This window comes from Nyctereutes procyonoides, unplaced genomic scaffold (assembly GCF_905146905.1).
Source record: "Nyctereutes procyonoides isolate TBG_1078 unplaced genomic scaffold, NYPRO_anot_genome, whole genome shotgun sequence".
Taxonomy (NCBI): domain Eukaryota; kingdom Metazoa; phylum Chordata; class Mammalia; order Carnivora; family Canidae; genus Nyctereutes; species Nyctereutes procyonoides.
The window spans coordinates 19,011,793-19,035,529 of NW_026575135.1; the positions used below are offsets into that span (position 1 = coordinate 19,011,793).

The 23,737-nt window shown below is 53.3% G+C and overlaps 2 protein-coding genes across 5 annotated transcripts in view; both read left to right on the top strand.

Annotated features, from left to right (window-relative positions):
- The window catches only part of CORO2A (coronin 2A), a 55,154-nt gene extending 36,354 nt beyond the window's left edge, over positions 1-18,800 (top strand). For 3 of the 4 annotated variants that reach the window (XM_055302636.1, XM_055302637.1, XM_055302633.1), the window contains exons 3-12: positions 5,544-5,660; positions 8,084-8,233; positions 9,467-9,646; positions 10,385-10,501; positions 11,291-11,395; positions 12,098-12,194; positions 13,220-13,332; positions 13,691-13,781; positions 14,687-14,943; positions 15,898-18,800. In XM_055302636.1, the coding sequence (XP_055158611.1) occupies positions 5,544-5,660; positions 8,084-8,233; positions 9,467-9,646; positions 10,385-10,501; positions 11,291-11,395; positions 12,098-12,194; positions 13,220-13,332; positions 13,691-13,781; positions 14,687-14,943; positions 15,898-16,029 (1,359 nt within the window). In that variant the 3' untranslated portion in view covers positions 16,030-18,800. The remainder of the gene's footprint in view (positions 1-5,543; positions 5,661-8,083; positions 8,234-9,466; positions 9,647-10,384; positions 10,502-11,290; positions 11,396-12,097; positions 12,195-13,219; positions 13,333-13,690; positions 13,782-14,686; positions 14,944-15,897) is intronic. The other variant, XM_055302634.1, reaches the window with a different exon arrangement.
- A 2,314-nt stretch (positions 18,801-21,114) lies between these two features.
- TRIM14 (tripartite motif containing 14) overlaps positions 21,115-23,737 on the top strand; it is a 28,398-nt gene continuing 25,775 nt past the window's right edge. The window contains exon 1 of the mRNA XM_055302742.1: positions 21,115-21,358. Coding sequence (XP_055158717.1) covers positions 21,143-21,358 — 216 coding nt within the window. The 5' untranslated portion in view covers positions 21,115-21,142. The remainder of the gene's footprint in view (positions 21,359-23,737) is intronic.

Here is a 23,737-nt window from a genome sequence, read left to right on the forward strand (position 1 = left end):
GTCTGACCACCTCCCTCCCCTGTTCCGTCCCCTCCCAGAGGTCCCCGCTGCCTGCAGACAAATCCTGCCTTCCTCATCAGGCTTCCATCTCTGTCCCAGCCCACATTTTGAAACTCAGCCTTCCATTCTTATTCGGTTCAAACTCAGATTCTCCTTCTAGAAATGCAGGGTGTGGGCCAGAATGGCATGTTGCTTTCTGTTTTGTTTTGTTTTGTTTGAAAGTCTCTTCCAGTTCCAGGGAAGTCCTGCATGAAAGTGCCGCCTGATGCCAATGATAACTGTGGCAAGAGCAGGCAGTGAGAGGAGAGAGATATTCCCAGGTCCCCAGGCTCGGCCACCCTTAGCACACGACTGTCAACCCCTCTGCTCCCCCACTGCCCAATGTAAATATGGATTCTTCTTGGGGTGGTTGGGAGGTAAATCAAATAATGTGAGCAAAGCACCTGGCACAGGCCTGGCACAGAAAGGATTCCTTAAATGATGGTTCCTAAAGAGTAACATTTGCAGACCTGTTCCTTACAGGCATGAGAATGTGCGACTTCATTCACTGGAGTACCATCTAGGCATCACTTTATTCACAGAGGACGCCCTGGCTCAGTCGCCTGTCAGTTGTGTAGGGAGAGATGGGAGTCCCCTGTGGGACAGTTTGGCCTCACACTGAGTACATCCCTGGGCCACCCCCAAAACATTCTGAATGACCATAAAACCGGGTCATTGTAATTTGCTCTAATGAGCTTACACAGGTGAATTTCCAGAGAGTCTGCCATGTGTCAGGCACTGTCATAGGAACTCGTGTAATCACTCACACCCTGTGAAGTCCTACTACGGTGGCCATTTTGTAGATGAGGAAACAAGGCATAGAGAGCTGAGGTCACTTGCCCAAGGTCGCAAGGTGGTGAGTGCTGCAGCAGGAACTCAACCCCAGGAAGCCAGAGTCAGCCTGCCCACCTAACCTCTTCTGCACCGTGCAGCCTCCCTGCACCCTTGTGTCCACTCTGGGCCGTCGGAAAGGTCCCTGGAAGCTGTGACACTCTCGTGGGAACGGCTGCACCCCTGTGAGCGCTGGGGGTTGTGGCAGTGGCCTCACAGCTGTCCCACCCTAGCAGTTGAGGTCTGTTCCCCCCTCATCCCCGAAGTGTCCCCTGGCTAACTGCTGGCCTAGTGGACTGAAAGGCAGGAGTGGCCTCCTGATTATAAATGTCCCTGTCATGACAAGGCTTTTAGCAGCTCAGTCAATAGCCCATGAGACTGGCTAATAATGTCTATTAATGTTGGATCTCAGCACAAACCCTGTTAGGCAGAGCAGCCTGCTGGCTCCGGCTGGGGGTGGGAAGCCAGCCATCCCTCGTTCTCTGAGAAGGAAGAGAAGTTGTCTGGGGCTGGGTCTCTGCTTTGGGCCGCCTGGGAGGAATGCTGGCCCATCTGAGCCGTGCCCGGCCCTGAAGCCCCTCCTGAGTCTGTGGCTCACGCGAGTCTCCGCTCCCGTCTGAATGCAGCTCCTGGGCAGCTCGCCTCCTGTCACCCAAGGCCAGCCTGACAATCGGCTCTTTGCAGAAAAATTCCAGACCAAAATTAGGGCAGGGCTCTGGGCCAGAGAGTGGTTGGGTGTGCCAGACAAAAGACCCAGCACTGCCCATGCCCTTTGACCCAGGAAACGGCCTGAGAAAAGGAAAGGCTGTGTGCAGAAGTGGGCAGGACACTGACTCAGAGCCCAGGGCCCAAGCACAGCACAGACTCACACCTGGGAGCCGGAGTCCTGGGCTGCAGCCCTGCTCTGCACCCCACCCCACCCAGCCCCGCCCCGTGGTGTTCCCTGGGACCCTAGCACCCCCTCACCCCCACTCCGTGGTGTTCCCTGAGATCCTCAGCAACCCCCCACCCTGTGGTGTTCCCTGGGTCCCTCTGCACCACCCCCCACCCCGTGGTGTTCCCTGGGACCCTCAGCAACCCCCTGCCCCATGGTGTTCCCTAGGACCCCCAGCACCTCCCACCCCTACCCCGAGGTGTTCCCTGTGGCCTCAGCATGGCCCTCCAGGCTGGGTCAATGAGAGAACTATAATCCATTGGTGATGCCTACCACCGGGTCAGGAAAAGAGAGTTTTGCTGTGTCTTTACCATTCCTGGCCTCTGAGAGCCCTCCAAGATCTGCAGTTTTATAACACATTTTTGGCTAATCCTGGGAGGATCCATCTTTTCAGAAAGTTTGGAGTTCTGTTTTATTGCAAAATCCACACCGTTTTATATAAAGTTTGGAAAATTTTTTAAAAACCAAAACAAACACAGAAAATTATACAACCATTCATTTTCCCACCATCTAGAGATAACCCTGAATAGCATTTTGGTACATTTCCTTCTAGTCTTTTCCCTTGGTTTTTGATACACATGGGCGTGCACGTGCACACGCACACACGTAACAAAAGCTGTTCTTATTTGATCGCTTACTGTAAGGCATCCCTGATTGGCTTTTTATGCACGATATTTCACTTCACCCTCATAACAGCCCTAGGAGGAAGAGATTTTTTTTAAAAGATTTTATTTATTCATTCATGAGAGAGCGAGAGAGAGAGGCAGAGACACAGGCAGAGGGAGAAGCAGGCTCCATGCAGGGAGCCTGACTTGGGACTTGATCCCGGGTCTCCAGGATCAGACCCTGGGCTGAAGGTGGCGCTAAACCGCTCAGCCACCCAGGCTGCCCCAAGGAAGAGATTATTATTCACATTTTATACATGAGAGGAGAAAGCTTGCAAAACTTGAGCAGGTGCACGACACGATCAGATTTTAGTTTTTGAAAGCTCACCCACGACCTCGTGCAGAATAGCCTGGGGGCTAGGGAGAGCTTGGTGGCTGGAGGGTGCTCCTGTGGAGACCTGGGCCAGAATCTGTAGGTGCATGTTCTTCCTCCAGGGCCATGGCTCCAGGTGCTACCCGCTGTGGGGGCCAGGGAGCATGCACCTCTCTTCCTTGTGGACGAGCCCAAATGGAACTCACACATCATGCACAAATGACACAAGCCCAAATTCTTTCCTTTTCTCTGTCTGAATGTACATGGGAGGGTATAACTGTTTTTCTGAACCATCTGAACATAGATGACATATCTTGAACTTTATCCCTAGATACTTGAGTCTTTCCTAAAAGTAGGCATATTCTCTTATAAAACCGTGTTACATTGATTTCACAAAGTTTAACGTTGCAACGATATTTTTTCTAAGGTTTTTATTTTTATTATTTAATCATGACAGACACACACAGAGAGAGAGAGAGAGAGAGAGAGAGAGAGAGAGAGAGAGGCAGAGATACAGGCAGAGGGAGAAGCAGGCCCCAAGCCTGATGTGGGACTCCATCCTGGGTCTCCAGGATCACACCCCAGGCTGAAGGTGGCACCAAACTGCTGGGCCATCGGGGCTGCCTGACAATAATCTACCTTTCATGTTCCAGCTTATCAAATAATGCCCTGTATAGAGTTTCCCCTCCAGTATGGGATCCAGACAAAGGTGCCTAATACCCTTTCCCCGAAGGGCAAGAGCTGAACTGGGCGGAGTATTTCTGAAGGGGAGCGCAGGACCACTGCCTCTGCTTGCAGAGCTATAAGTTGCATGCATAAAGCCCCCGTGAACAAGGGTCTCTGTGTCAGCATTTGCTAGTTTGCCAGAGGGACCCAGAAGCCCTGTGGCTCTTCCAATGGCAGCTGTGGTTTTGCAGCCTTATTAAGCTAGGTTGGAGATACCACATTGTCTTTGCTCAATCTCAGTTGGGCAAGGTGTCAGTGGTTTCTGCAGAATTGGGGAGGTGAGGGAAGGAGAGGCAATGGGTGTTCTTGAGTCCACTCTGTTCTTGAAAGATCTTTTTAAAATAAAACCCGGAAAACATTGATCCTGCCAGGTCAGGTACTACATCCTGTGCCCCTGCCACCTTGCTTGTCCCCTACGTATGTTGTGCAGATTTGCTGAATAAATGGATATTGGCCAGTTTTCTTTTCAGCTGTCTCTTCCTCATAGATAGAAAACTGGGTTGCAGAGCATTTGGGGGCAGGGGGCGGGCTTCAGCACCTAAGGTGGATGGTGGATGTGGATAAAGCCCATTTGGCTTTGGGTCCTCAGGCCTGTTCTGCTAAACCATGCAGTGAAATGAGTGTGCCAGTCACTGCCTGCTCCAGGTGCTGTGACTGAACCAGCGCAGTGGTCCCATGAGCCAGGAAATCCAGGCCTGTGTGTGGAGCTGGAAGTCTCTGCTCAGGACACGTGTCCTCCTAGCACCCATGCAGCAATTCTCAGCAGGCAAAGAAGGAAGGGAAGGAAATGCTCTTTCTTTCTTTTTAATTGAAATATCATTCACATACCATAAAATTCATCATTTTAAAATGTATGATTCAGGGGCACCTGGGTGGCTCAGCCAGGTAAGCATGTCTGCTTTCAGTCAGGTCGTGATCCCAGGGTCCTGACACCAAGCCCCACATTGGGCTCTCTGCTCAGTGGGGAGCTTGCCTCTCCCTCTCCCTCTGCTGCTCCCCCTACTTACGCTCTCTCGCTCTCTCTCTGTCAAATAAATAAATAAGATCTTTAAAAAATAAAAATAAGATGTATGATTCAGTAGGTTTTTAATATAGTCACATGCTTGTGCAAACATCACCACTATCTGATTTCAAAATAATTTCATCACCCCACAAGGAAACAGCATGTCCATTAGCAGTCACTTCCTATCGCCCTCTCCCCCCAGGGTCCTGGGCAACCACTAATCCATCTCTGTGGATTTACCTGTTCTGGAGCTTTCATATGTATTAGTCAGGGTTCTGAATACAGAGTAGCGGAAGATGTATTAATTTGCTCAAACAATGAAACCACATCTGGTCCATCATTTATGTGGGATCATGCCGTGTGTGGCTTCTTATGTCTAACTTCTTTCACTTGTCGTGTTGTCAGGTTGAGCGTGTGTGAGCTCTTCATTCCATTTTTTAGCTGAATAATACTCCATTGTATGACTAGACCACATTTTGTATATCCATTCCTCCACTGATGGACATTTGGGTTGTTTCTACCTTTTGGCTGTTATGAATAATGCTGCTACGAACACTGGTATACCAGTTTTTTGTAGGCCTGTGTTTTCATTTTCCTTGGAGATATGCCTGGGGTGGGATAGCTAGGCCACATGGTAACTCTATGTTTCACCTTTTAAGGAACCACCGGAGTGTTTTCCACAGTGGCTGTATCAGCAGTGTCTGAAGGGAAGTCTCCTTTTACTGAATGCCTACTGTGTGCTAGGCACTGTGCTGGACCCTTTCCACACTTCATCTCCTATGATCCTCACATGAACCCTGTGAAATACCTATGATTGCCTCCATCTTACTGAGGAGGACACTGAGGCTCAGAGAAGTGATGTGACTCCCCCAGCATCACACAGAGAAGAATGGCAGGGCCTAGATTCACACCCCATTCTGTCCCTTACATTTCCCTGTCTACCCAGTGATTGCACTGCCCGAGTGACCATCCAGATGCTTAAGGGGAATTAGCCCCCTCTTCTCCCCAACACTCCTGGGCACTGTTTTGCAGACGGGAAAATTGGACCCCCACTACCCAAAGGTCTGCGGGCACAAAGGGAACGTCTTGGACATCAAGTGGAATCCTTTTAATGATTTTGAGATCGCCTCCTGTTCTGAAGATACCACAGTGAGTGTCTCCTTACCTGAGTGGAGTGGGGTTGGGGCAGGGGAGATGGAATGGTGTCTGTATTTGGTTCAGATGCTCCTGACCCCCTGATCCTTCATGGGATCACTGTGGGGGTCACTGTGGCGGGGAGAGGCTAAGTGAGATTGTGGGGGGAAAGTTCTGGGCTCTGGGACTTGGGGCACTGTCCCTTTAGACCTTCTCTCTGGACCTCAGTCGCACCACCTCTAAAATGGGCATAACAGCTCCCAACCATTTAATGAGGATCCATTGAGACTTGCAGTCCACTGGAAAAGCCCATTTTTGAGGGAACTTTAAAATGCTGGACGGAGCATTTTTTTTTTTTGTTACGTGAAAATATTGTGACACTTTACTTCACAGACAATGGAGCTTTAAAAGGATAGAAGTGGGATCCTTATATGAATATGGGCACCACAACCATCCCCAAAGCTTCAGCCGCACCAACTTTTTGAGCCCCTGTTCTGTACCAGGGTCATAATCCCCGCCCCCTACATTTGGTGTTATTTATTTATAATATGTTCTGTGCCAACCTCTAAAATGGAGTGAGTCGGCTTAAAACAAAAGACACAGTTTAAAATAAAAGACACTGACTCTCACTACACATACCATTTCACCTTGTCTTCCCGGCAACCTCACAAGGTAAGATGTTTTTCTTATGGAGAACCTGAGGATCTGAGAGGTACAGCAGTTTGCCCAAAGTCACACAGGCTGAGGATGCGGAACAAAGCTTCAGACTAAGGCTTGGTTCCAGGGCCCAATATATTTCCACTGAGCTATCCCACTTCCCTTAATAGCAGCAGCCACAGATGGAGGAAGTGAAGAAATGATGCTCGGTACGTTGATTGTGAAGGGTTGCAAGTGCTGAGCTCCGGGTTTAGCTCAGAGCTTCCTAGCCATCAAAGCAAAAAGGGAAATAGAATGTATTGCCGTACCCTCACTGTCTGATTGAAGGAAACAGACCAATTCATCAGGAGAAGCCGGTAGAAAATTCTCAGAGGACTTGTGTCAGTTTCCATATAGGGGATGATGAGGAGCATAAAAAGTGACTGGGGAGGGCGCTTCACAGAAGGGGCAGTCAGGCCCCATATGTGAGAATTGGCCTTGTCTCCAGTGGTTGGGTAGCCAATATCTGACTCTGTCCCCACTCCTAGAATACCTGCATTTTTAAGGACTGCTTTGAAGACTCCCTTCAAGGTCTTTATTAAATTCCTAGCTACCTCATCTCTGGCCACCGTTCCTCCCCAGGTGCCTGGGGGGCAGGAGGATTGGATATGACTATCGAGAGTGGCAGTGCCTAACCCCACCCAGGCCCGCTGTGTTAAGTGCTGGACTGTCTCCTCCCTGTCCCCGGGGGCCTGTGGGGCAGGGGTGGCCCTCTAGCTCTGAGCAGCATGGGGGCCGAGTCTGCGCCTCCCAAACACATCTGCCCACAGTCCACCCTCCAGCAGCAGCCAGTTCTGTGCAGGAACAGCATTCACCCAACAACACATCATGGGGAGCCTCTGGCACTCGTGGGGTTGCCTTGCTGGTTTTAAATCCAGATGACCAGGAAATAAATATTTGTTGAATTGAAAGCAAAGTCTGAAAAAAAACAAAAACAAAAAACAAAGAAAGCAAAGTCTACCTGGAAACCCTGTGGGAAAAGGGGCATCCAATCACATAGAGGCTTGAGAGTTCTGAAGGACGACAGGGAACATCAGGTTACTGCCATCTCCTCCGTGTCATCCCCCCGCCCCCATGTCCCCAGCCTCCGTAACACGGAGCTTACTCTACCCTTACATCCTCGACAACACTACTCTGAAAGGAAGCCCTTGGCTCCTCTTCCCAGGCCCTTACTGTGGAATACAGCCCACGACCCCATCCAGCCTGGCCTTCTCGCCCTTTATCTTTCCTCTTTCAGGCCATCCAAGGGGCCACTCCAAATGAAAGAGCTCGTCCCTACCCTGTCCTGCTCCAGAGACTGCACTGGCTCCCTAGAGTTCTGACGACAGAACACAAACTCTTGCTCCTGGCATTTGAGGTTCTAGCCTGAGCATTTGGGACAACTGTACTTTGAGAGACATTCTAGGCCTAGGAGGCAGATTTGGTCTGACATCCAGCCTGGGAGTCAGACCTGTGGCTCACTCAGCTGCCCACAGCTCAGCTCATTAGGATGGCACGGGTGACCAGGAGGCAGATTTGGAGGCCTGGGCTCAACTCTGGCAATGGGAGCCCCTGCTTGGGCTGGAAGACCTTGGAAAAGCTTCTCTCCCTCTGAGGGCTCCAGCTGCCCCTCCGCCGAGTGAGAGATGAATACAGAGAGCACCCCACTGAGTGCTTCCAGTTCTGTGGCTTTGGGTGGCTGGGGTACCAAGGTGACCCTGGCTAACATAACTATACCCTGCTGGCTGTGTCTCCCCTGAAAGATTAAGATCTGGGACATCCCCAAGCAGCTGCTGACGAAGAACCTCACAGTCTGCAAGAAGGAGCTGATAGGCCATACCCGCAGGGTGGGCCTGGTGGAGTGGCACCCTACGGCCGCCAACATCCTCTTCAGCTCTGGCTACGACTACAAGGTGAGTTCATGCACTCATTTCTTGGGGCTGCCCTAACATGACCAGACTGGGCACTTAAGACAATATAAATTTATTCTCACATAGTTCTGGAGACCAGAAACCCAAAATCAAAGTGTCAAGAGGTCCATGCTCCCTTGCAAAGACCCTAGGGGAAGAATCCTCCTACGCCTCTTGCAACTTCTGGTGGCTCCATGCATCCTTGGCCTGCACCTGCATCACTTCCAACTGCCCCCAGCTTTACGTGGCCTTCTCCTCTGTGTTTCTATGTATCCTTCCATCTTCTGATGAGGACACCAGTCATTGGATGTAGGGTTCACCCTAGTCCAGTATGACCTCATCAGAACTAATTATATCTGCGAAGACCCTGGTCCCTAATAAGGTCATGTGCTGAGCTTTAGGTGGACATGAGTTTTGTGGGGGAAGGGGATACACTATTCAACCCATTAGTCTTCCTGGAGGAGCTGGGCTAGACCCTGTCCAGAGAAGCTTCCCACCTCCCCATTGACTGCCAAGCTGGAAAATTCATAGTATAGGAGCTCCAGATTCTATTCCAACTCAGTCTCTGTCTTGCAGTATGAACTAGGAAAGTCCCTTGTCTTCTATAGGCCTCAGTTTCTCAATCTGTACACAAATTGGTGGATGTGACCATAGCCATGGCTTTTAAACTCTTCCCTTCATAACATAGGGATTTACAGAGGCACTTTGGCAGAGCCTCTTGCCCCTTCTGATCAGAAGTGCTCTTTTGTCTGTTTATGTGTCTGCAGGGCTACCACCTATGGTTGTGCAAGTTATTCTGCACACAACTCCAGGGGGTGTGATTCACATCCCAGGCTATGGGAATGGGTTGCCGTGGAGCTGTGCAGTGCACAACCTATGGAGCTAAATGTGGCAGCGCTGTTTATCTGTGTGAGGTGGAAACTGCTGCTAATAATTGTTTGAAACCCCCGGACAAGCTCGTCCCCTGGGGTCCTTCCGATATGGCTGTTTTGTTGCTCCAAAGCAGATGGTGTTTTCTTTTCACCGCCAGACAGCCTGACTCCTGGCTTCCCCTCCTGCCACGTAGTAGCTTCAGCCAGCAGATCCATCCTCCCACCCAAGGCTTCTTGGCCAGACTGCCATCTGTGGCTTCCCTCCTGGGGATACCGTGTTTCACTGCAGCCTGGCGGGCGTGCGACTGTGGGAGCCAGGGGTGGGGGTGGCCACCGTGCTCAGAGCCAGCTCATTGCTGTACAGGTGATGGTCTGGAACCTGGACACAAAGGAGTCTGTAATCATGAACCCCGTGAGGACAATTGGCTGCCACCAAGGCGTGATCCTCTCTATGTCCTTCAACACCAATGGCAGCCTGCTGGCCACCACCTGTAAAGACCGCAAGATTCGGATACTCGACCCCCGAGCAGGGGCCGTCCTCCAGGTCTGTGCTGGGCTGGGGTCTGTCTTGGGGGCAGAGCAGCAAGGAGCGGTGAGGGGCTGGGGAGGCTTCAGAGAACAGGGTTGTGATGCTATCAGCATTGTGGCCAAGCCTTCACATGTGCTACCTCTGTCTGTCCTCTTGGCACTGCTGGGAGGTAGGTTATGTCACCCCCATGCTTTGGATGAGAAAACAGAGGCCGAAGAGAGGTTAGGTGATTTGTCCACCTTGAAAGCTCAGCTTTGAACGTGGTCTAATCCAGAACTTGTCGGTGTGCCTCAGCTCTGCCAAGAGGCATGGCACTACTGCCCGTCCACTGTTTGACCATAGGCAAGCACGTTCTGTTCTCTGAGCCTCCGCTTCCTTATCTGCAGCAGTAGGCCATTAGTCCTTCCTCTAGGAGGATGAAACAAGATAACCCAGGTGACAGTGCCTGCCTAGCCCCATGCCTTGCATCCAGTGAACACTCAGCCATCCTTCAGCAAGAGCATGGAGCTGAGCCGAAGGTTGCCTCTATCCTAGCTCAGGAAAAGAACTCTCAGCAAAAATCCTGGGAGAGAATCCCTATGGGTGGAGGGTCTCTGGAAGGCTTCCTGGAGGCAGTACCTCTGGAAGGATTCTTTAATCAGAGCTAGGGTGAACAAGGAAGGTATTTTAGGTACAAAGCAGCAGCAGCAAAGGCAGGGAGGCCAGAGCCCCTAGCTGCTGCCCGCAAGCCCCTGACCGCACATGTCCGCCCAGGAAGCCAACTGCACGGGGCACCGAGCCAACAAAGTGCTGTTTCTGGGGGACCTGAATAAGCTGCTGTCCACGGGCACATCACGATGGAACAACCGGCAGTTGGCCGTGTGGGACCAGGTGAGTCTCCCCTGCCACCCCACACTGCCCCTCACCATCACCCAGAAGCTGAGTGCTCATTCATTCATTCCCTTACTCAGTGCTCAAGCATTCATTCACTCATTCATTCATTCATTCCCTTACTCATTACTTAGCATGGCCTGCCTGGCGCTAAGGATGCAGGGATGAAAAACGGGGGGATGCCAACAGCCGGATGGAGTGAGCACAGACCTTGTGCATCTTCTCGTTCAAGGAGGGAGTGGCCGTGGTGTGGGGAAAGGGGGGAGGTGGCCACTTCAGGGACCAGGACAGGGGGAGGGTGGGCAGAGAGGGCGGAGCTGTCCTTCTGAACAGAAGGAACAGCTGGACAGGGGCTTGGAACAGAGCCCTGAGGCGGGTGGGCAGGAGAGCATCTGGGGGTCGGGGTGAGGGTGAGGGCCAGGCCAAGCAGTACTGATTTGAAGGGGCACGTGGCTAGAGTTTCAAAGACTGGAGAGATCGCTGCCTCTCTCTGAATCTCCTTCTTCATCTTTTACGACAAGTAACAAAGCAAGCAGGGGAGGCCTTGTGTGCGATCAGGGGTGTAAGAGGTGATCCACTGAAAGCAAAATGCCGGCAAAATAAAAGGTGGTGGCCTCTCTCTCTCCCCTCTCTCACATGCACACATGCATGTGCGTGTGCATGTGCACACACACACACATACACACACACACATTCAGAGCCCCCTGGTGGGGATTCTTATTTCAGAGAACACCACTGAGGGCCCCAGGGAGTGACCCCCAGGCCTTCCTGGTCTCCCTTCCCTTGCAGGACAACCTCTCCGTGCCTCTCTCAGAGGTGGACCTGGATGGCTCCTCAGGCGTGCTGTTTCCCTTCTATGATGTAGACACCAAAATGCTCTACGTGGTGGGGAAGGTCAGCCTGGTGCGGGAGGGAGGTGACTGCTGGTACCCCGAGGCAGGAAGCAGAACTCCCCCGGCCTAACCCTGCCAGTAGCCAGGCAGCAGGGGACAGGCAGGAGTTACTGGACACTCTCCCTGTCCCACCTTCCTGGCTCCCAAGGAACATCCAGGGCCAGGCCTTTGGTCAGAAACCTCCAAGCTTATCCCTCCTCAGTTCTGGGACCAGATGAGGTGGGACAAGTGGGTATATCCCAAGAGGGGTACCATCGGTTTTGGACGGGGAGCAGGTTGTCTTTGTGTAGGACTATCTGTACCTGACATCGTAGCTCCTCCCCCCCAATGTCAGGAGCAGCACTCCTCCCCCTTCCCCTCCCCAGTCACCATGACATGGGCAACCAGGTGAGACCCACTGGGTGGTCCCAGGACATGCCACTTCTGACCTTTATGTGCAGCTGGGAGTGGGATTCAGGCCTGTGCTCCCAGAGCTCCCACCTTGGGAAGGCACATAGGTGGGCTTTGGGTCGTGGTTGGGGGGGATTGAGTGTTAAAATGGGGACCCCCTGCTGCTTTGGTGACAGTTCCCTGATGTTTTCTTATGTGAAGTGGCTTTGCCAGCACTTCAGTCATCGTGAACACCAGGTTTCTGCTGCTTGGCAGCGGGGGCCAGGAGGGGGCTGATGGGAACCGGCTCTGAGCTGTACCCCCTCCTCCTCAGGGAGATGGAAACATTCGCTACTATGAGGTGAGCGCCGACAAACCTCACCTGAGCTACCTGACTGAATACCGCTCCCTTACCCCACAAAAGGGGATCGGTGAGTGTGGACCACTGAGGCCACTTGGAGTCTGGGGTAACGGAGACGAGTCCGATGAGGGCCCTCATTGGGAGGGCAGATGGTGGATCAGCTCTGGCCCTATCAGAGCTCTCATGGGAGGTGTGCGGGAGGTTCCCCGGGAGCAAGTGGCAGGAAGTCAAGGAAGGCTTCCCAGAGGAGGCAACACTTGAGGGGCCGAAAGGGGAGCAGAACACAGCATGGGCAGAGAATGAAGGATGTTCTAGGCCAAGGCAGAGCAGTTATAACTATAGCCACAACCTTAAGAGAGGCTGACCTAGGAGGGCCCGTACTTGTAAGTGTATTTGGGAATAAGGAAAAAAAATAAAAACAAGACAGGTCTATATGTTGTCTATACAAAACCCACTTCAGGGATCCCTGGGTGGCGCAGCGGTTTGGCGGCTGCCTTTGGCCCAGGGCGCGATCCTGGAGACCCGGGATCGAATCCCACGTCGGGCTCCCGGTGCATGGAGCCTGCTTCTCCCTCTGCCTGTGTCTTTGCCTCTCTCTCTCTCTCTCTCTCTCTCTCTCTGTGACTATCATAAATTTAAAAAAAAAAAAGCTTATCTCTTATAAACAAAAAAACAAAACCCACTTCAGTGAAGACACGGCTAGATTAAACACAAAGGGAAGGAGAAAGACACCGTGCTAACGCTAAGCAAGAGAAAACGAGGACAGGAGCTCTGTTCAGAGCAGCTTGGGCACAAGCTGGGGGGTGGTCGTGGAAGGTCTAGAGCAGAGCACGCTTCCTGTAAGAGCCTAGCTAACATCACTGAAGTCCTTGAGGATGAGGACCAAGTCTGATTACTTCAACCCCAGTTCCCCAGCACAGGGCCCAGCCCTGCCTAGGTATTTGCTCATGAGCTGCTTGTAGAGGGAAGGGTGGTGGGAGAAGGCTGCTCTCTGCTCACGCCCAGGTGTGCAGCCTGGCTTTGCCACTCACAATGGGTCCTTGTGACCCCAGCCCAGCCGGAACCTCTTAGCCCTCCTTGGCCATCCACCCACAGGTATCATGCCAAAGAGAGGTCTCGACGTCACCTCCTGCGAGATTTTCCGCTTCTACAAGCTGATTACAACCAAAGGCCTCATCGAGCCTATATCCATGATTGTACCTCGGCGGGTAAGGTGGTATGGCCATCTGTGAGGGAGGCGGGAGCCCCTCCTGGAGAGGACAGGCCCTGGGACCTGGGGCCCGGAGCCCACGTCCCTGGGAGGCAGCGGGGAGGCTGATGGCCAGTCCTCAAGGGGAAGACCCTTCTCATTGTCAGTGCAGTGTTGCTGGGAGCTAAGCGTTCTGAGTCCCACCTGGTCTCTGCTCTTGAGTGGCAGTGCAACCTTGGGCATGTCCCTTTGCTCTCTGGGCCTCAGTTTCATCAACTCATAGGTGGGGAAAGCCTGGACCCCAGCTCCCTGAGGGCCCTCCCATCCGGGCGGCTTCCTTGCCACCACAGCCCTCACCGTCCTGGCTTTTTCTACAGTCGGAGTCTTACCAAGAGGACATCTACCCACCCACGGCAGGAGCCCAGCCCTCTCTGACAGCCCAGGAGTGGCTCCGTGGGATGAATAAAGGTGAGGGAGGCAGGCAAAAGGCCCCATGCAAATGCGAGGGGAAATGGAGTGTCCAGTGGCCCCAAGTAGCTGAGAAGGGGTTGACCCCACACTTCCAGATAAATGATCCTTTACAGTCAGTCCCCACTGATGAGGATGGTCACATATGGCTCCAAGAAGGAAGAGGTTGGCCCAAGTGGCTCAGGAAACTTCCAAATCAAGGGATTTTGCTCTATAGAAAACTTCTTAAAACTCCAGGCTGTGCAGAGTGAGTGGACAGTCTCAGCTGAGTGCCCTTGCTCATCCTCCCATCCCTCCTTTGCAATTACTCTTCAACCTGAGAGACCCTGTAGACAGTAGGTCCCACCCCAGACCCTTCCTCCCTAGGCTGACACCCTCCCCATCCTGTCCACCTAAGGACCAGCCCAGGGAGGGCAATGAGTGCTCCCCAGCCCTGCTCCAGCAGCTGCCTCTGTGCCCGGGACCTCCCTCTTCTTCTTCTTCCCCGCTTTGGGTCACACTTGGTCTGCTCCTCTCTGGTCCCCTTGCCTCTTCTGAGACTGTGATCCCTGGCCTCCCCTGCTTCTCAGAGCCATTGGGAGGATTCAGAAACTGGTAGATGACAGAAGGCAATGTGTGTGGGACTGTCCCTACAAAGCAAGGACACTGGAAGCACTCATGGCATTTGGGGTGCAGCTCCAGGGCTTGTCCTCTGCTGCTCCTGCAAACCAGGCTTTGCTTAGATGATCACTTGAGTGTGTTTGCACTCTGGTGCCCTTGTGTGTGGGCTGGTTCCTGTCTGCTTGTGGCCAGAGCTCTACTCCTGTGCTGGGCTCTGTGCGTCTGTGTGTGGTTCTGTGCCTGAGGGTGTCAGCATCTGCTGATGAGCACTCAGGCCCCATTACAGCCTTTTGCTTCCCTCCCAGGACCAGTTCTGGTGTCCCTGAGGCCCTGCTCTGAGCTGCTGAGCCCCCAGCCACTGCTCCCCGAGAGACCCCCATCTGAGCCCACGACCCCCTTCAATCAAAAAGAGAAGTTGGTTGTAGAAGATGGTCAGAAGCCCTTCTCCCGGATGGAAGAGAAGGTGCCAAGGCAGGCAGCAGAACACAGGCTGGAAGAGAAGAAAACACGGCTTACAAATGGCTTCGACATTGAGTGTCCCCCACCAAAGACAGAGAACGAGGTGTGAATGGGGGGAGGGGAGAGAGATGGTCTTGGGACAGGATGAGGGGTGACTAAAACAGCCAGCAGAGCGCTGTATGTCTGCCCAGATGGCCGGGTTACCTACAGATGGTGGAAAACCGTCTGATTGCAAGATGCAGGGGGTTTGGTTTGGTATTAAAGTCCCTCCGTTCCCATTCTGACATGAGGATTTTCTGTTTCAGAGTCAACATTTGTTCAGGGCCTACTGTGTGCCAGGTCCTGTGGTAGGCACTGTGACCTATCACCCGATTGAATCCTTTCCACCTCCCTGGGAGTCAGCATGTAGTGGCTAAAAACATAGGGGCTGGCATCTCCCGGAGGGATTCAGATCCTACCTCTGCTGAGCAGGGACTGTAGGACCTCAGAGCCAGGGGCTGAATCTCTCTTAGCTTCTGTTCCCACGGTGGCAGCGCACTGGGGCGCTCACACCACCACCCCTGTAGGGGTGCTGTGAGCATGCAATGGCACAGATCCTTAGGGATCTTAGGGAGCATCCGACAGCTGGTACTGTTCTCCATAGCACAGCAATTATGATAGTGCCCAGGTTCATTTTCTGACCCCCAGCTCCTAGAAGGAGCCAACTGAAACTCAGAGAGGGTAAATAACTTGCCTGAGGTCACATAGTTCAGCGAGTTCTGCAGATGAGGGATCTCCAGACTTCAGGCCCAAGCATCCTTTCCTCTGTTCCACGGGGGATCCAAGGAGGCACAAAAAGTCTCAAACATCAAGTCATTTAAAATCTCACTTGTCGGGTGAAGAAAAGGTTTTTATAAAGGTCTGTGCGATGGCCATTCCCTAAGGCCTCAGGCACATTAATCACCTCTGCCTCTCTGAGCAGGAAAAGGGGGCAATGTTTTGTCCTTCCTGCTGTTGTTCTGGGCCCTCACATCCCAGATCATCAAGTGATCTTTCCCTCTGTTCTGTGCTTTCCCAGCTGCTACAGATGTTCTATCGACAGCAGGAGGAGATCCGAAGGCTCCGGGAGCTATTGACTCAGCGTGAGGTCCAAGCCAAACAGTTGGAACTGGAGGTCAAAAACTCTCGGATGAGCTCAGAGAGGTTCTGAGCAGGGATCTCTGCTCTCCCCGCCCTCAGGGACACCACTCGGCTCCATGGGGAGGTCCAGAACCAAACCACAAGTCCCCCAAGAACAACCACTATTTCTATATTTTTTACCAGAAAACGAAAAACTCTCGGTTGCTGAAAGATTCCAGTGGGGGGATGTGGTGCCCTTTTTCTAATTGCCTTCTCAAAACAATGATGTCTGAATTGACTCTTTTTAGACAATAACTTGCCTTCCGTTTAATTCTGTCTTTAAGGGTCTACAGTGAGCTATTACTTCTCAAGGGAAAGAGCATTGTATAAAGTTAGAGCTGGAGGGACCCGAGAGGGGGACCTGCCTGTGATTCACAAGTCGTGGTCCACAGAATGGGAGAAAGCCTCAGCAGGAGGGCCGTGGCCCCCCTCCACCCCATTCCAACCAGATAGCGCCCCTTCTTCCCGATTTATATATTGGCTTCTGTGGAATACATAATGCTGCTTCTGAGAAAACATTTAGAAGTTTGGAAAACCAACGATCTGGCCCAACTTCTTCATTTTACAGGTGGACAGACTGAGGCCCAGAGAGAGACAAGTGATCAAGGTCCTCAGAGGGTTCGTGGCAGGGCGGGGTCAAGCTTCTGGTCTGCTGGGTCTGTCTTTCGGCTGTTTCTGGCCTGATGCAGCTCTCAGCCCATGGGGCAGGAATCCCTTTGTTCCGGCTGGGCCCCTGACTTGCTCAGTTTCCCATATGAACCCAGTCACAATTTCTCCATATGAACCTGGGGACCCTGGGGTGTGCTGCCCTCTACAGGATCTGCCATCAGAGACAAGAAACTTTGGCATTGACCTGAGGAAAACTATCTGTAGGGTGAAGATCTGGGTCTGCCGAAGGAACTCACATGACATTGGTGAACGGGCAGAGGAAATTTAACTGTGGGGAAATAAGTCAAGCTTTGGCCCGATGCTAGAACACAGATAGGAGGCCAAAACCATCCTCTCTTCAACCAGAATCAGCCAAATGTGGGCAGACACCATCCCTTATGTAGGGGAGCAGACATCAGAGTGGTGCCCATGACCACTGACTGCCACCACCAAAGCCCTCAGGCCACAGAGCCTGCCCGGTCCAGAGGATATAGGCAGATTTCGGTTCAGGAAGAAGGGAGCCTCAGCCCTGCAGTGTGCCAGCAGAGCCTTCTGGAGAGGGATGACTGCACTAGGCAAGGAGGTAGGGCCAGATAACCCTGAAGTTCCCCTTCTAGCCTGAAAGTTTTTACATGTCCCTCCTTTGTGAATCTGTGTTCTGAGCCCATTCTCTAAAGTTCTTTCTCAGTGGTCCATACAGCAGCCCAGCTGAGATGGAGAATGTTGGAAATTGAATGTGCCCTCCTGACTGAGGAGATACAGTCGATGAGTTTTGCCCACTGCACAGGCCAACACTGGAGCTAAGATGACATCTGGAGGAGGCCACCTATCCTGGGAGATTTCAACCCAGGCTGTACATTAGAGTCCTCCTAGGAGTGTTCGAGAAATACAGATGCCCACACCCAAATCCAGACCAGTCGAAGCTGAATCTCCTGAGTGGGGCCTGGCTTTGTGCATGTTGTTATAAGTTCCCAGGTCATTCTGCAATACGGTGGGGATGGAGAGCCACTGGGTTAGCCCATCTGTACCCATCTGCAGTAAAGATGAGGACAGTGAGCATCAGACAAGCTCTAGGACTCCAACTCCATTCCAGGTTGGAAGCATCAACCCATGTCTCTCTGGGACCCCTGGCTACAACTCAATGATGGCTCTGTGCCCCTGAGTGCCCCCTCCCCTAACCGTGGCTTGGTTCCCTTGTCTGCCTACACATGCTAGATGCCCAGATTCCCTAGCTTGTTTACTCAGTCAGTGGGGCTCACCAAAGGCCAAAGACCAAATCCCAGGTATTGTGAGGGAAGCAGAGCTCCCCTGGGTGGGGTTACCTTTCCCACCTCATTTGTGGCCAGCACTTCACAGTTTACAAAGCCCTCCCACCTCCACTCACTGGCACATCCAACTCTAATTCTAACGTGGGCCGGGCAGGCATTATCCCCAGGGTCAGAATAATGACAGTATCCCCATGTCATTCTCCCAGAATGAAGAAGTATCATGCCCACAGGCACTGGCTGCAGAGAGCTGGAGGTGGGGCTGAGTCTGGGGAGCATCCCCAGTGCCTCCTCTGCACATAACCTTCTGGAACTCTCCCGACCCCTAAGGGACCCAGACATCATGCTCAAAAACAATGTGAAGGCATCTATGAACAAACTTGTTTTTTGGGTTTGCTTTTTTTAAAACGAATAAATTATTTAAATTATTTCACAGCAAGGGAGAGGGATAGTAATTTTTAACAAATATTTTTTAAGCCATTTTTTTTATTGCATTTTTTGTTTATGTTCTTGACTGATGAAGTAGAACTTGCCCAGCATCTGCAGGGCCAGGCCCTCACACTCCAGGCAAGCAGAACGTGCGCTCATCTCTTTACTCCATACCCTGGGACCCCGCCAACTGTTGACTCAGGAACTTTCTGAGAATGAAGATAGCTCTGGGAGATGAGCATTGGGGCATATCCACCTTAGCGCTACAATAAATGTTCTTCCTGGAACAAGATTTAAGATTGTATCATAGAAGGAAGAAGGAAATCAAAAATAAAATAAATCTATGCTTTTAATATGAAACCGTGCCTAAAATAGTTTGATTGTTTTAATGTTGTTTCTGAAATTCCTTTTACCTTTGTAAAAAAAAAAAAAAGAAAGAAAGAAAGAAAGAAAAGAAAAAAATAAAAGTGAAAATAAATACATGTGAAATCTTGCAATGGAAAGAATCCAACAATAATAAACAACATCTGCCTAGACATTTTAATACCTGGAGCTTTCCTTTTCTTGATTTGTTCCACAGATACTAAATGAGTATCTAACTTGCTTGGGCCAGAGACCAGGCTGGGAAACAGATAAAACAGATTTGGTCCCTGCCCTCTGAAGTTTTCAGTCATGGTTGGAAGGAAGACAAGGGCCAGGATAGGGGAAGTGTGGGTTGCTCTGGGAGAAGCAAGGAAAGCTTCCTGGAAGAGGTGATATTTAGGCAGACACCTGAAGGATAAATAGAAGTAAGCAGGGCAAGGGTATTTAGGGAAAAGAGGTTTCAAGCAGAGAAAACCTACTATTCCATGGTCTGGAAACAAGCAAAAGATAGAGCATAGACGGGGCAGGGATCAAAGGTATTAAGCGGTTAGGATAGGATAGGAACTGAGAATTTTTTTCCTAACTTTATTGGCATATGATTGAAAATGTTGCATATATTTAGATTATACGTGATTTTTAAAGGTGTACGATGTGATGATTTAATATATGTATACCTTGTGAAATGATTACCACCATCAAGTTAATCAACACATCTATTATTTCACATAGTGTGTAGGGAGAACACTTGAGATCTACATTCAACCAATTTCAAGTACACAGTACAGTATTATTAACTATACTTGCCATCCCATACATTAGATCCCCAGAACTTAGACTCTTACAACTCAAAGTTTGTACCCTTTTCTCCCACCCACCAGCCCCTGGCAACCTCCATTCTACTCTGTTGCTGGGAGTTCAACTGCTTTTTGGTCTTTGTTTTCTTGGATTACACATGTAAGTGAAACCAAACAGTATTTGTTTTTCGCTGCCTGGCCTATTTCACTTCGCAAAAAGTCTTCCAAGCTCATCTGTGGCGAACGGCAGGCTTTCCTTTTTTAGGTCTGAATAACATTTCCCTGTTTATACACACACACACACAGCACATCTTTATCCATTCATTCATGGGAGCACACTGGTTGTTTCCACGTCTTGGCTATAACGACTAAATGCTGCAATGCACCCAGGATGAAGTCAGTATCTCTCCCAGAGAAAAGAGAAGGGCGATTGCTGGTCATACCGTAGCTCTAGTTTTTATTTTTTGAGGAAACCCCATAGTGTGTTCCTTGTTCGCTGAATGTACTAATTTATGTTTGGTGGACTCTGGAGACTCGGCCTGGGCGGCTGCAGTTTCCAGAGTGGTTCTGGCAATTGCGAGAATGGTGGCTTCTGCCGGGAACAGGGCAGAGAGAACAAAGGCAAAGTAAAAGGTGGAGGTAGTGCACAGCACGCCGGGGGCCGCAGGTTCCGGAATCTCGTGTACAGGGCCGCAGCCTCCGGGGCCCCGAGCGCAGGGCCGCAGCCTCCGGGGCCCCGAGCGCAGGGCCGCAGCCTCCCGGGCCCCGAGCGCAGGGCCGCAGCCTCCCGGGCCCCGAGCGCAGGGCCGCAGCCTCCGGGGCCCCGAGCGCAGGGCCGCAGCCTCCCGGGCCCCGAGCGCAGGGCCGCAGCCTCCGGGGCCCCGAGCGCAGGGCCGCAGCCTCCCGGGCCCCGAGCGCAGGGCCGCAGCCTCCGGGGCCCCGAGCGCAGGGCCGCAGCCTCCGGGCCCCGAGCGCAGGGCCGCAGCCTCCGGGCCCCGAGCGCAGGGCCGCAGCCTCCGGGCCCCGAGCGCAGGGCCGCAGCCTCCGGGGCCCCGAGCGCAGGGCCGCAGCCTCCCGGGCCCCGAGCGCAGGGCCGCAGCCTCCCGGGCCCCGAGCGCAGGGCCGCAGCCTCCCGGGCCCCGAGCGCAGGGCCGCAGCCTCCGGGCCCCGAGCGCAGGGCCGCAGCCTCCGGGGCCCCGAGCGCAGGGCCGCAGCCTCCCGGGCCCCGAGCGCAGGGCCGCAGCCTCCCGGGCCCCGAGCGCAGGGCCGCAGCCTCCCGGGCCCCGAGCGCAGGGCCGCAGCCTCCCGGGCCCCGAGCGCAGGGCCGCAGCCTCCCGGGCCCCGTGCACTCGCATCCCCGGGCGCGAAGCCCGTCTCGCTTCAGTCGGCCCGGCCGGGGCGAGCCCCATTCCTGCGGGGCCGCCGAAGCCGCTGGGGCGGGCGGGCGGGGCGGGGGCGCACCCCGCGGGGCCGCAGGGCGCCCAGGCCGCCGCTCCCCAGGCCGGGCGCGCGCCGCCGTCCTTCCTGGGGTAGCAGGGCCGCCCCCGGGGCTGCCCGGCCCCGCCCCGCCCCGCCCCGCCGCCGGGTTTCGATTCTCGGCGGGAGCCCCTCCCCCGCCCCGCGGCCGCCCGGCTCCCGGGGCTGCATGGCGGGCGCAGGGGTGCCGAGCGGGACGCGCGGGGGGCCCGGCCCCGCGCAGCGCGAGGACCCGAGCGGCTGGCGCTGCCCGGAGCACGGCGACCGCGTGGCCGAGCTCTTCTGTCGCCGCTGCCGCCGCTGCGTGTGCGCGCTCTGCCCGGTGCTCGGCGCGCACCGCGGCCACCAGGTGGTCCTGGCGCGGGAAGAGGCGGCCCACGTGCAGGTGGGCACGCGGGCGGCGCGCAGGGGGCCTAACGGGCGGGGAGGAGCGTGCCGGGCCGGCAGTCGGTTTGCGGGGGGGCTCCGAGCCGCTCGGCGGCCCCTGTCGTTGCGAACCAGCAGCCAAGCTTCAGGAGAGGTGGGTTTGGGAGAGAGAACGGGGGCGCCCCCCGCCCCCCGCCCCGCTGACCGCAGATGGCCTTGACCCCGCCGCGGCCGGTCCACCGCACCGCTTGGGCTGGAAGGTCAGCCTTGAACAGACAGACAGCTCTGGTTTTCTGTTCCCGGGGTTCAGAGTCAGGGGCTGGGTGGGGACGGCTTGATTGACTCTGACCACCCACTCGGCCCTTCCCCTCCACCCAGCCCCTCCACGCCAGGTCCCATTCCACGCACCTAACAGCCTGGTGGGGAGCTGTGACGGCCGTTTTATTGATAAGAAAAGGAAGGCTCTGGAAGCTGAGCCTGGCTTGACTCCAGGACTCTACAGCTGGCCCTCCTCACCTGTTCATAATCCTAATAAAGGTCAGGGGCTCCAGACCCCTGTTCCAGCCTTGGGGGCAACTTGTGCCCCGCCGGTCAAACCCGTCTACCTCCCTGGGATGGAGGCCCAACCGTCGTCTCTGACAGCTGATTCCATCACTTCCTCCTCCAAGAAGTCGGCTGTGATTAATGACCTTTCTCTTCACCTTGTGACACCCTTGGAGCTCCAGGATGATAATGGGCCCTGTGGGGTTGGTCCATTTGGTGGAGTCCTGGGTGTAAGTCCTGCCCCTGACTCCAGGGTCTTCCTTTTCTTATTTATATAATGGTTGTGATAATAATAGCTCCTCAGAGGCTGTTTCCAGAGATAAGGTGGCTGCTTTCCAGAGATGGTAGGGCTTGGTTGTCTCATAAGCAGGTCCACTCGCCTGCCTACCTACCTGTGTACTCATTTTGTGTTCACACACCAGCTATCATCATCCTTCCATCCACTCATCAAACATCCATTCAGCACATACCTTGTACCATGAATTAACAAGTAGACCAAATCATCCCTGATCTGGGGGAGTTCCCTGGCTGGTGGGGTGAGAACAAATGGTGACAATACAACGTGACAAGTATTGTAATTGGGAAGCTGGAGAGAAGACAATATGAGATAGGAATAGGGAGCCTAGGAAGACTTCCTGGAGGAGGCCATTGGAACTGTCCTTGAAGGATGAGTAGGATATTACCAGGTCTAGCATGACAGGAGAAGCACCCTGGGACTGGACTCTCTTTGGGTGATGGACAGCAGCTAGACTTGAAGTGTTAGAAATCACAGTGGGGTGAGTATGTGCTCCTGGAACTTGAGCTTGTGGCTTATACTTGGGTTATCATTGTGTCCCCATCCCCACCCACCACCTAGACTACAACCACACACAGTAGCAAATGCTTGTTGGTTGTTAAAATAACAGTAAGAACTTTATCTGTTGAGTACTTACTCTCTGCCGAGCGCTATACCAAGCACTCTGTGAACTTGTCATTCTCTATAGCAACACTCTGGGGTTATCTCCATATTTATAGCTGAGGAAACAGGCTTTTTTTTTTTAAGATTTTATTTGTTTATTCATGAGAGACACACAGAGAGAGAGAGGCAGAGACACAGGCAGAGGGAGAAGCAGGCCCCATGCAGGGACCCCAATGTGGGACTCGATCCCCGGTCTCCAGGATCACACCTGGGCTGAAGGCAGTGCTAAAGCGCTGAGCCACCTGGGCTGCCCAGGGAACAGGTTTAGAGAGGTGAGATCACTTGCTCAGTTCACATGAAAGGGGAGCCAGGGCTCAGACCTAGGAATCCTTGTGTGACTCTGGGGCTTGTGCTCATCACAACTTGCTGGGTGGCTCCAGCTCTCCACCTGAAGCTGGCAGCCCTTGGCCATTGTGTTCGACTTAGCAAACACTTCCAGATCACCCCCTGGTCCTGTGGGGGAGCCAGGAATGGAGCAGGCCTGCCCTCAGGAAGCTTTCTGTTGACTGGGCAGCCAGACCTAGGCCCAGCAGCCGACTACAAGGCCAGCCATAAGAAGGTCCAGATAGAGGTGAGGTCAAACCTGTGGGGTCTTAAGAGGGCCACAGAGCACACCTTTGGAAAAATGGCAATTGCAAAACACGGAGATTTGGAAGGAAGCCATCTCAGGTGGGAGGGAGAAGGGAGCATGAACCCCCACAAACCTCACACATGCAGGTCTTCTGAACCCCAGTCCAGGCCAAAGAGCCATAGCTCCCTGGAATGTAAGTTCCACGAGGGCAGCCCCTATGACAGGGCCTGGGACATAGTAGGTGCTCAGTTAATACTGACTCTGTAAGTGTATGCTCTTCCTCTGTCCCCAAGCTGTTTGCCTTAAGGTCCTATTTGAGAAAATCA